Source organism: Camelus bactrianus, chromosome 11 (assembly GCF_048773025.1).
Source record: "Camelus bactrianus isolate YW-2024 breed Bactrian camel chromosome 11, ASM4877302v1, whole genome shotgun sequence".
In the NCBI taxonomy this organism is placed as follows: domain Eukaryota; kingdom Metazoa; phylum Chordata; class Mammalia; order Artiodactyla; family Camelidae; genus Camelus; species Camelus bactrianus.
The window spans coordinates 47,763,051-47,775,994 of record NC_133549.1 but is presented as its reverse complement, the minus strand read 5'-3'; the positions used below and the strand labels follow the sequence as shown (position 1 = coordinate 47,775,994).

At 35.0% G+C, this 12,944-nt stretch overlaps 2 protein-coding genes across 2 annotated transcripts in view; one reads left to right on the top strand and one right to left on the bottom strand.

Annotated features, from left to right (window-relative positions):
* Positions 1–12,944, bottom strand: part of FGFBP3 (fibroblast growth factor binding protein 3) — a 111,537-nt gene that overhangs the window by 65,006 nt on the left and 33,587 nt on the right. The gene's annotated exons all lie outside the window — the stretch shown is intronic.
* Positions 1–12,944, top strand: part of BTAF1 (B-TFIID TATA-box binding protein associated factor 1) — a 74,683-nt gene that overhangs the window by 51,747 nt on the left and 9,992 nt on the right. Inside the window, exons 24-32 of the mRNA XM_010971221.2 lie at positions 1,237–1,438; positions 2,424–2,572; positions 7,990–8,142; positions 8,372–8,493; positions 8,584–8,751; positions 10,290–10,367; positions 10,507–10,636; positions 11,758–11,899; positions 12,036–12,166. Coding sequence (XP_010969523.1) covers positions 1,237–1,438; positions 2,424–2,572; positions 7,990–8,142; positions 8,372–8,493; positions 8,584–8,751; positions 10,290–10,367; positions 10,507–10,636; positions 11,758–11,899; positions 12,036–12,166 — 1,275 coding nt within the window. The remainder of the gene's footprint in view (positions 1–1,236; positions 1,439–2,423; positions 2,573–7,989; positions 8,143–8,371; positions 8,494–8,583; positions 8,752–10,289; positions 10,368–10,506; positions 10,637–11,757; positions 11,900–12,035; positions 12,167–12,944) is intronic.

The following is a 12,944-nucleotide window of genomic DNA, read 5'->3' as shown; positions in this document are numbered from 1 at the left end:
TCCCTGACAGAACAGTTCTCACAGGCTTTGAGGCAGAACTGGGTACATGAAGGATATAAAACCCACCCTGGGAGCTTAGAATACGGGCAGTGGAGACAGGGCTCTGATGGCACGAAAGCCAGGTATAAACACGAAAGAAGACTGCATCCCTGTTCCTCTGTACTATTTTAATAATATAGTTACAGGAAAGGAAGAGCACAGATAATAAAACTTCTTCCCAAGATAAGTGTAATGGTAGAAGGAAGTTACTACCTGAGATCAAACTAGTCAGTGGCAAAGATAGAACACTGGTTTGTTTTTGACTAGTGAAATATTTCTTACCAAAAAGTTGGAACAGAGGGAGAAGGAACACAGACTAGAGAATTAACTGTCTGTTTTTCCCATAGAAGAAAGTATTATTTCCATATAACTGCAGTAGGAAGCTCTCTGCAGTTTTATAACACTGAAGGGTGCTAGCTCCAGTTCTGTTCATATGTAATATAAGAGAGAGAATCTAGGAGAGAGTAGAGGAGAGTGAACTTTCTGTTTACACAGTAATAAAGCATATTCTTTTACTTTAAAATTTCACTGATTAATCATTAGTAAAGAAGGGCATAATCCATCCATATATGCTCACCCTCCATGAGCAATAGCATGCATTCAGCTGAGCTGTAAGACTAGTCTGTTGAACAAGTACCTGGCTCTCATCAGCATTAACTCTGGCTTCCATGTAGCAGACATTTAATAACAGGATGTCTTGCTCTTGTGGTCATACTGCCTATGTTAAGTCAGGAAGTTAAAATGGAAAATACCTACCAAAGTTTGGTGCCTACAACAAAATCAGGATCACTCAACCCAGTGAATAAAAAGTATGTACCTAAACCTAAGCCAGTGTTACCAAATTTGGAGGGGGCTGATGATATATGGGGTCATTTCCCCAGCCTCAGTAGGAGAATCCTGTAAGTGCCTTTGATTTTGGAAAGAATTTGAGTGTTCCCTGATGCCTAAGGATTTGAACAGGGGAGAAGTTATGCACCTTTCTTTTCTTTTTAAAAGAGTTATAATAACTTAGCTTAGATTTAGATTCAATTTTTATTGAGGATGTTTTGACAATAATGTTTTGGGTAACTGGAGATATTCTTGGATGTAGAGTCACTTAGAATATTGAGAACCTCTGAGTACGGGCTATTAAAGTTATGTTTTAAACAGTAGATTCCCTAATGAATATTCTCATTGTCTTAAACTTTTTGTTTTCAGTTGGTACAGCATTTGCCTCATCTTTATATGTGCCTTCAGTACCCCAGCACTGCAGTGAGGCACATGGCTGCTCGTTGTGTGGGGGTCATGAGCAAAATAGCTACCATGGAAACAATGAATATTTTTTTGGAGAAGGTTCTTCCATGGCTAGGAGCAATTGATGACAATATCAAACAAGAGGGTGCAATTGAAGCACTTGCCTGTATCCTTTTTTATTTTGACAAACTGTTCAGAATTATATTCATTTTATTTAAGAATGACTGAAATAAAATTTATTTAATCAGATATGCACATAAATAACCTGCCTTGTTCCAAAAAGAAAACCACTTTTTAACATTTATTTTAAAGTATGTTTATGTTACATTATAAGTATATTACAAATATATTTACATGTTATTATGAAAATTTTACACAGAAAGTAAGATCTTTTTACAGGTAAAGATAATTTTATGTACTTCATGAACTGTGTATTTATCTAGTAACTGTTCTATTTATTTGGCTTATTATCAGTGTTTTATTAATATTAATCAGATACTATGTAGGTAGTCCTTATAAACATGTTATGTTCACTTTGTTCATTACTTGGGGGGGAATGACTAAATTAAGTAACTAGAAATATATAGGCAAGCTTTTTACCAAGGGAATGGCATCCACTGACAATCTTTAACTCAAAATACTTGAAAGATATTTCTAAGAGCAAGATAGACGCAGACCAAATTAGTAGAAACTCAGGTTCAGAAATGATGAAGATGGCACAAGGACTGAACTGACTGGGCCTGCTGTGTCCAGTTTGTGATTGTTAAGATCCTGGTGGGGAATTTGGAATTAATCTTGAGTGACACTGAATTGTGCTCCCTTGCTTACAGTGTAACTATTTTGGTATGAGAATTCCAGAAACTTTCTCTATGAAAAAAATCTTATTAGTAAAGCTTCCTCCAGCCTTTCTTAGATGAAAAACATAATTCTATATTCTTTATCATGGGAAAGTTACATAATGTTTACAAAGGAGCAACAGTGTGCAAATGCTGTTACAATTGAACCATAGGCCTTAAAGGACAGTTGGTCTATCCCCTCATAATACAGATGAGAAAATGAGGAACCGTTTTAAAAGTTAGAGTCTTGGTGATTCAGTTTGTGAAAGCATCTACCTCAGAACCAATTGGAAATTTCCTTAATAACTTACTCAGGTGTAATGGAACAACTGGATGTTGGTATTGTTCCATATATTGTCCTTTTAGTTGTGCCTGTTCTAGGAAGAATGAGCGATCAGACAGACAGTGTAAGATTCATGGCTACGCAGTGCTTTGCAACACTAATTAGACTCATGCCACTTGAGGTAAGTTGAAGATAACTTGGTTTATGGACTCAATGTTTTCTGTAACTTCATGATAATTATAATCCTTTTTAAAGAACATATCAGGTTTAAAAAAAATTTTTGAATATATTTACGTTATAAGCATTAAGAATTTTATGCTGCAGTGAGTGATTTTTTTTTTAACAGTGTTTTTAAATAAAATTGTGGTTCCTAAAAGAATGATAATTTATTGATGCTATTTCTAGAAATGGAATTGTTCCTAAGTATCCCTGGTAACATTTAGGTAAAGATTCTGTTCTGAAGTTTACATGAAAGGTACATTTGAGAGATGGTAATTGAAAGTGTAAAAAGCAAACAGAAGTCTATTAGTTTCTGGAGAAAGCAGACTAGAAGGTTAAAGTTGGAGAGTTCTGGAGTATATTCATGGGGCAGAAATAACTGTATGTGGCCAATGCAGGAAAACAAGTGGCTTGAAGTAAAAGAAGAGCCAGGACCCTACCACTAAGCCACTTAATATACTTTTATGGGATTTTTGTAATTCAGGAAATCAGCAAGAAGTTCATCTGTATTGTAGTATGTATCAATACTTCCTTTTTATGGCCAAAAATTACTCTGTTGTATGGACATACCACATTTTGTTTATCCATTTATCAGCTGATGGACATTTAGATTGCTACCAGCTTTTGGTAATTAAGAGTAATGCTACAATCAACATGCACTTATAAAAAGTCTTTGTGTGGATATATGCTTTTATTTCGCTATCTAGGAATGGAATTACTGGGTAATACGATGTTTAACTCTGTTACAAACTGCCAAACTGTTTCCAGAGTAACTATCATTTTACATTTCTACCAGCAAAATTTGAGCATGGTTGCATAGCCTCTTTGAAAAAAAAAAATTTGGCTCTATCTAGTAAAGTTGAAGACTCCCATCCCAGTGACCTAGCAAATCCATCCTAGGCATATATCCTAGAGAAATTCATATATATCGAAGATACATCTTCAAGAATATCTATTATTAGCATTACTTATAATAGTCTAAAACCACTCAAATATTCATTATCTGTAGAGTATAGATAGGTTAACTGTGGATTATTATACTGCAATAAGAATGAACAAAGTACAGACACATACAATATTAGCAAATCCTTAACATAAGATTCCATTTTTATGAAGCTCAAAAATAGGCAACAGTACATGGGATGCTTACTTAGGTGATAAAGGCATAAAGAAAGGCAAGAAAGAAATTGCCATGAAAGTCAGTAAAATGATTACATCTTGAGGAAAGGAGAGTGGATTATCACTGGGGAAGCATATGGGATCTTCTAGGATGATGGCACAGCTGTTGATCTTGATCTGGCAATGGTTACAAAGGTGTTTGTTTTATAATTTATTAAATTATAATTTGTTTATATATTTCTCTGCATGAATGTTTATTCCACAATAAAAGGTGTTAAAGTAACCAGCGTGACCAAAAAACATACTAGACTACTGTATTGAAATACCCAAGTGTCATTTCCTGAACTATTTCTAGCCTCTGCCTTATAGCTCTTATTCATATCCTTTAACTCTTGGGCCTTGCATCATCTTATCTGTAAACTAAATTGGTTATAATTAGTCTCCTTGGTCTTTCCAAGCTTTGGAACCAATGAGTGATGGGAAACCATTGTGTGTTTTTTGAGCAAAGGAGTAGGTGATGAAAGCAGTGTTTTAGGAAAATTAATCTAATAGCTGAAAGCCATGTTTTAGGAAAATCAATTTGATAGCTCTTTGTGGATTAGAATGGAAGTACCCCTAAACAGAAACCAGATCCACTGTGAGGTGATAAAGGGTCTAAACTACTTTTTTTTGTTTTAAGAGAGAGCAGATTGGCAAAGAAAAGAGATTTTGGACTTTAGAGTCTGAGAAAAGAGTAGTGAGGTTTCCTTTGATAGATGTGAAAAATTACAAGGATATGATGCATGTTTTGCTTCCAGCCATGATAGAAAAACAGATTTGTCCTCCCACCTTAACTAGAAAACCAGACAAGATGGATCAAACAGTGGTTTTCAGACGCTGAACAACAGGTAGCACAGGATAATGATTCATGAGAGAAGGGAATCAAATGAAGCACCCTAGGTTACTTCCTGGAGTGAGTTTCCAGACCATAGGACAGGGAAGCAAAACCTAAACAGAGGTTAGGAGAGCGAGAGTGCGGTGACAAGATGGGTAGAGTGCAAGGTAGAGTGCCTGAGAGGAAGCTTCAGAGGTGCACACAAAGGCTGAGTGTTCATCTGGGCATATGTATGAAAATTTATGTTTGAGCCTGGGGAGAAAGTCATAGAAAGGAGTAGGCAGAACAATTCCCAGAGCTCACACAGGATTAAGAATAGTCTGTATTGCCACTAAGATGAGTCAAAGGACTTACCATACAGGGCATGTAGACCTACCATACAGTCCTTAGAAGTACACTGCCTGAGTAGTGGGGCCAAATTAGCCCTTGACAAAAGGTTGATTTGAACCCACTTAAAGCTTAGAAGCAAGCCTTAAAAGGATCAAATTGGTTTCAGGTAACTTAACTACACCCCAGAAAAAAACCATAAAATATTTAGCCCCTAATAGTCCAACATCCAACAACATAAAACTTAGGACGTTTAACACCCATCAAAAAATTTACAGGTATGAAAATATGTCCAGTAACCAGAAGAAAGTGCAGCCAATAGAAACAGACCCTGAAATGACCCAGAAAATAGAATTAGTACACAAGGACGGTAAAATACACGTTCAGGAAGGCAGAGGAAAGCATGAGTATAATGAGCAAAATGGAAGCTATGAGAACATCCCAAATTGAACTTCTTGAAATGGAAAATGTCATTACAATTAAAAACACAATGTATCGAAGGGGAGGGTATATATATAGCTCACATGGTAGCGCACACGCTTAGCATGCATGAGGTCCTGGGTTCAATCCCCAGAACCTCCTCTAAAAATAAATAAAAACCTAATAACCGCCCCCCTCAAAAAAAAAAAGCTGTAAATAGAGTAAATAGATGTCTAAAAAAACCCACACGTGCTGGATTGGATTAATAGCAGATCAGATGCTGTGAGTTTGAAGACGTAACAGTAGAAGGAAGAATGTCATGCAGGTTCATTCCTGTTCTACTTTATCTTGATTTGCTCTGTTATATCTACATAGGAAGAATCATGTACTTTTCTGAAATATTTACTGTTAAGGATTCAGGGAATATCAACCAGTGATTTTGACAGAAGTTTTAATTCCCTGCCCTATTAGTAACTCTTGCTGATTTCATAGGAATTGGACTGAGGAAGATTCTCACAGGAAGGGCCCTGAATAATATTTATGAGTCCTAATCATTGTTCAGAAATGTACCTTATTGTATTGCCTTATATCTGGTTGTCATTTATTAAAAAGTCCATGAGGATAAGTGTTAGAAGATTTGTTACTTCTTGTAAAGCACTGTGCAGAAAGGCCTCATTTTGATGATTATCATTACAATATTAGATGTGTTAAAATGCTGGTTTCTATCTTACTAGGTAATGTCATTAATTACAAGAACTTCTGAAAGTATAACATGCAGTCATTTTTAAGACTCAGTTTACACACTTCACTCCTGATACTCTTTTCTGGTATTATAAGAAACATATATTTTAGTAGAATTTAATTGAAATTCTCAGGATTTTACATTTTTTAACTTTAACTTTACATTTCTTAATTATAGGGCAATAGTTCTCAAACTTTTTGGCTCTGGACCTCTTTGCACTCCTAAGAATTGAGGACCCCATTGTGCTTTTGTTTATCATATTTTCTATAATAGAAATTAAAACTGAGAAATGTAAAAAGATTTATTAATTCATTTAAATAATAAACCCATAGATGTTACCACAGGTAACATTTTTTTAATGAAAACTATTTTTTAAGCTCTTTTATGCCTGGCCTAACAGTAAATAGCTGGTTTCTTTGCTTGGGCATTTAGTCTCTTGCAACATGTTCCTTCAGTTGAGGTACAGGAAGGAAGTCCAGCCTCATAGATGTAGGTAGTTGGAAAAGCAAACAGTATATTGACAACCTTTTCAAATAATTGTGGATATTCTTTTGTCTGATAACATGTCAAAACTCAAGAAGAGAAAGCTTGTTTGAATCTGAAGTCCTATCGATAAATGTATAAATCTCTTACATTAAAGTGGTTTATCTTATACTTTTGAATAGGTCTTTTACTGGTACATGTTTTGTAACATGCATTGGTCATTTGAAAATATTCGTTCACTAAGTTATACAAGTCTTTTAAGGGTTGAAACATTTCATCATACAATAGCAAAAAATCAGACTCATTAATATCACCAACAGAAAATTATTTAATATTGGGAAGCACTTGCAGTGCCAATAAGTTTCCCTTGAAAGCTTGATCATCATCGGCAATGCGTTATGTCAGTTATTTTCCTTGAAGTGACAAATTTATTTCTGAGAAAATGTCAGCCAAATAACCCAAGTCAGAATAACCAGTTTGTCAGTCCATTCAAGTATAATGTTTTTCTATAAAAAATGGCTAGGTCAGCTCACAATTATAAACAGCCTTGCGAAGTGCTTTTCCTCAGCATATTATACTTTCACATTTGTGATATGCAACAAAAATGCTTTATGTGTACTTTATATTTTGTTGCAGAGAATGTTAAAAAGATGTGCTGTTAAAAGGTTGAGGTTTAATCAAATTATTTTTACTGATTCAAGGACACTCTTAAGTGAAACTAGCTTTAAAAAAATGCTGATGCATGGCTATGAGTACAGTGATTACTCGTACAGTTGAGGCCATTGCCTTCCTTCTTTGGCACAAGCAGTTTTGCCCACCATTACTGTTGCACATCAGAGCACGTGTCAACACATTATCATGGTGAAAAAAGCAAACAATATTTTTCTTTTATTATGAAATAGTTTTGATGTCAGTGACCCATTTGAAAAGATAGGGATCCCAAGGGGTCTGCAAATCACGTTTTGAGAACCAAATTATGGTGTATCATAACACTAAAGTTAAGACGCTCCAATAACAGCATTTCACTTAAAATAAGCTAACAACGTTATTTGCCTGTTTGTCAAGTAATGCATGGTGTGGGAAAAATTAAGTTGTTGCTGTGTTCTTTAAATTACCTTATATGTGTTCATTTATTAGTCTCATTATAGCACTTTTAATACCTGTCAAATTCTTAATTATTTCTCTTTAAAATCTTCAAAATGAGTCTTTAAAATCATATTTTTTGAATTGCTTTTTTGCATTTATATGTATGTATTTTTATCAAGTATTTTTTTAATTGAGGTATAGCTGATATACAATATTGTATTATCTCTGTTTATATTTGGTAAGACTTGAAATGATTTCATTACCTGAGGATGGGAAAATTAATAAATCATAGCAAAAAGTTTTCATACACTTTAAACAATAATTTTAGGCAGGCATTCCAGACCCTCCAAATATGTCAGAAGAATTAATCCAATTGAAAGCCAAGGAGCGACACTTTTTGGAGCAATTGCTAGATGGGAAAAAATTAGAAAACTACAAAATTCCAGTGCCAATCAATGCTGAACTCAGAAAATATCAGCAGGTAAAGTTTCATACTTATCTTTTAAATATTAATAGTGACTATTCTCTTCAAATGTACCTTGAAGAGTTTAAAAAATTTATTTAGTAAATTCTTGTGTTTAGTGTCTTACACCCATTTGGTGTCTCTGCCTGTAAAAATACGGATTTTTGGTCTGTGCAAACATGTTCTTTACAAGAAAAAATTTATGATCTGTTCACACATATCATTTTTCTTTCTTCCAACCTTTCAGGATGGTGTGAACTGGTTAGCATTTCTTAATAAGTATAAGCTTCATGGAATTCTATGTGATGACATGGGTTTAGGAAAAACTTTACAGTCCATCTGCATTCTAGCAGGAGATCATTGTCACAGGTAATTTTAAAAGCTGTTTTAAAAGAAGGCTTTAAGATGCTGAGAAATGTAAACAAGCTGGTTAATTTATTGTACTTTGCTGTTGTAAAGGGCCCAGGAATATGCAAGATCAAAACTGGCAGAATGTATGCCACTTCCTTCCTTGGTGGTTTGTCCGCCAACATTAACAGGTCATTGGGTGGATGAAGTAGGTAAATTTTGCTCCAGAGAGTATCTCAATCCGTTGCATTATACTGGGCCTCCCACTGAAAGAATAAGGTAAGAACTGTACAACCAAAAAATGTTTAATCTTTTGCTTTAAGTAGTTGGTAGGATAAAATTTATTAAAAATGAATTTTAGTTAGCTTTTTTCGTTGTCAGACATAGAAATTTATTTAAGAAAGGTGAGTGAATATAATAAAGATATAATCAGTGAGACCCATCCGATTCAAGGACTTTAGCCATTGTTAAAAAATCAGTTGGGCTTTCTATGTTTTGGAGCTAGGAAACTATCAGGAATCAGTCATTGTCTGTGGCCTTCTGTGGAGTCTTGTGATCATAGCATCTCCTCGCTGCTTCTGTTGTATCTCTTTCCCTAAGAGCTCCCTCGTCCTTCCGTGTCCCCAAAAGGGCTTTTGGTCCATAATGGCTGCTCTAGCTACCCTGATAGTATAGAAGCACTAGACTTCTACTAGCTTTACCCTTTTTCTGTTAACTAGTATGTCTCTTACGTTCCTAAATACAAATGTTGAAGAGTGGAATCTCATTGATTCCATTTCATCTTTTAACGCTTGGATAGTCAGATTGCTGATTAGTCCATAGACTTACTTCCCTTGTGTTAACAACAGCTAGCATACATTGAGCACTTATTGGTCAGGCATTATTCTTAGTAGTTTTACATAAATGTAAATTATTCTCATAATTACCTTATGATGTATGGGCACTAGTATTGTTCCCAATTTGCAGATGAGGCGTCTAAGACATGGAGCCTGTTTTCAAGGTCACTTAGCTAAGTAACGGGGCAGAATGAGGATTTGAACACAGGCAGCTCAATAGCTTGCACTCTTAGAGAATTTACTGTAGAAGAATTCATCCATTTACAAACGGTGGAAACTCTGCTCAGACTAGCTTAAGCCAACAGGAAATTCATTGATTAAACTGAACATCTCATGGGGTGAATTCTTGCTTCAGGTACATCTAATTTGCTCTTCCTCCCCATGTACAACTTGTTCTGTTGGTCTCTATTGGATTTTAGTCTAATGTTGGTGGATAAGATGACCATGGGCAGTCCTAGGCATATATTCTCCTAGCTTGGCAACTACAGTAAACAGATCTCTCTCCCATCATGACTGTCAGTACTGGAGATGACTGGTCTTGACTGGGTCATGCCCCCAAACCAGCCTTTATGGTCAGGGGATGAAATATTGTAAATGGCTTAACCTGATTCGAATGCTTCATCTCTTTGGTGATTATGGGGACGTGACTGATAACTCCTGCACTCCCCCCCAGCACAACATGCTATGGCAAAGGAATAGTGCCTCCAAGGAAGAGGTATTGGCAAATAAAGTTAAAATGTCCTCCACATTTTGAGTGAGGTACCCATCTCTTTTCTAATCAGACTGAGGACAAGAAGGCCAAGTCTTAAGAAGAATGGCCTTCAGATAGCAGGGTCGAGGATGTAGAGTGAGCAGGAGGGAATGTTGGGCTTAGTAGGCAGGTTAAAAGCACTTTATACAATGGTAGCTGTGGTTTCCCCTTTGAAAGTGTATTATAAACTTTGCAGATTCCCCATTTTCTAATCTTATTATTAAATACAGGTTACAACATCAAGTGAAAAGGCACAATCTGATAGTGGCTTCATATGATGTTGTGAGGAATGACATAGATTTCTTCAGGTAAGAATCTAAAAAATTTTTTTAGAAAAACTTAGTACCAAATTCAAAGAGACTTAATATTTTCCTGCCTCAAACACTCTTCATATTGTTCCTGACATATAGTAAAAAATGGTAACACTTTCTGTTTATTCTTCCTTAGAAATATTAAATTTAACTACTGTATTCTTGATGAAGGCCATGTCATCAAAAATGGAAAAACAAAATTGTCAAAAGCAGTAAAACAACTGACTGCTAATTATAGGATTATTCTTTCTGGAACACCAATCCAGGTAATTATTTTTTTATTTTTATTTTTTTTAGTATTTGCCATGTGGAGAGAAGATTTGACATTTGACAGTGAGTTGAAGAAGAGGTTTTTTAGTCTATGGGAATGATAATTTCCAGTAATTATCTTGCTTTTATAATGTTTCATTTGGTATGTAGCAGTACTGGAGCAAACCAGGTTTTAAAACTCATATTTAAAATGTAATTTTAGGCTATGTAAATAGAAGTCTTGCATCCAAAGTATGGGAGACATGAGTCACGCTCTCTTCCACACTGATTTAACAGTGAAAAGCTAGAGATGATTCACAAGTGAATCATCATATAGTAGAGGTGTGAACACCTGAGGTTAGGAAGCAGTTGAAGGGAAGAGAGTATAGAAGTTTATCTTAGAAAAGGAAGGGAGAGATGGCCGAGTATGTAGATGTCTTTAGATACTTTTGAGAAATTCTCTTATCTTCCAGAGGAATAGGTTGCAAATGTTTACACCTAGCTTCCCATCATACTACTTGGAAGGGAAGATACCCTCCATTATCCTCCAGTTAGTGAGAGGGTAAGCACCAAGTGACCTCTGAGATTCCTTCTGACTCTTAAAAAAGATAATGGTTCTTTATGTATTTGTTACTTTTCTTTTAAATTTTTGGTGATGGATGGATTGCTCAAGTATTAGGGTTTTGTCTGTTAAGTGAACATGTAGGATTTTAATAACCACAAGATATAACGTAATTACAAACATTTGAAAATGTAATGGAAGTAAGAAAAAGTAGATTTAAAAGGGAAAAAATCACTTTTTAGGTTTGATTTATCAAAATTTGTTTTTCTTTATATGGAAACATCACAGTATTTTTAAACAGATTATAGCTTTCACAACAAAAGGTTTTTGGGGGTTCTTTTTGTTTGCTTAAAGGCTCTCTTACTTTCCTGATTAGGCTTATTCTGGTAGAGGAGACTTGAAAATTTCCTCCACCAGAGTATTTTCTCTGGTTTTTACACATTAAAATATAGGCTCATACTTCGATAATATGTCTCATCTGTGTTATCACAATGGGCTTTCATTAATGTTCCATTTTTAAGTGTAAGGAAATAATCCTAGTACACAAGATAACTGATATTCCTTTCTTATATTCAGAACAACGTTTTGGAACTGTGGTCATTATTTGATTTCCTCATGCCAGGATTTTTGGGGACTGAACGCCAGTTTGCTGCTCGATATGGTAAACCTATATTAGCAAGTAGGGATGCTCGAAGCTCCAGTCGAGAGCAAGAAGCAGGTATGAAAAAAACGATAGAATTATATACTCTGTGCAAGTGATTGTAGTTTATTTCTAATTTTTTGAAGCCCTTTAATCAAGAAATTAATAAGCATAATCACAATAAAATGGAATAAAATTCTGTTAATAATAACAGGTGTTCTCGCGATGGATGCACTGCACCGCCAAGTCCTGCCATTTCTTTTGAGAAGAATGAAAGAAGATGTTTTGCAGGATCTACCACCCAAAATTATTCAAGACTATTACTGTACTCTTAGTCCTCTCCAGGTTAGGAATCTGGTGATGGTGATTATGGTTGTTGGTGGTATATGTTTATTAGTAGAGTGCTTTGAATAAGTCAGAAAAGTATTGAATAAAGGGCATTAACCTTTGGTTTTATCACTATAATCTACCTTCTACTTCCCTAGACTTTAGGAATATTTTTCTTCAAACAGGTGTAGATAAAAACAAAATGCATCTGTTTGGATATGTTTACATAAGACATTTGGGTATGTGCATTTTGAATACAGCATTAAGACAAAATCCAGTATTATAGTTGCTTTCTTATATGTCTAGTTAACTTTAAAAATTGCAAGGTTAAAATGATAAAGAAGTAAGTCATTGTTTATAAGGGCCAGAAATCTGCCTATGTCATATCCTCACAGCAGCATCATAGGTATTGTCAATCCCCATTTTTGCAAATAGGGAAAGTATTGACAGTAAATTTTCAAAGTAAATTTTGGCTTCTGCACAGTTTTAATTTTGTATAGAGAGATCATTATCAAATGAATTTATTGTATGCCTTGCCTTGTGTAGTTTTTTCTGTAAGGAGAAACTGTCTCTTAGATCTTAAGATGTGACCTATGATCAGAATTTTCTGTTTGAATGTTTACTTTGTGTTCTGGGTTAGTGTACATCAGTCTGTTTCAGTATTAGAATTGGTTTACTATGATTTCAAATGAATAAAAGACATACAGACATACCTGAAAACTTAGCTTCTTTCCCCTGCAGTGTATAGACAGTTATATTTATAGACTTAGTATTTATCTGTACAACTTGAGTTTAG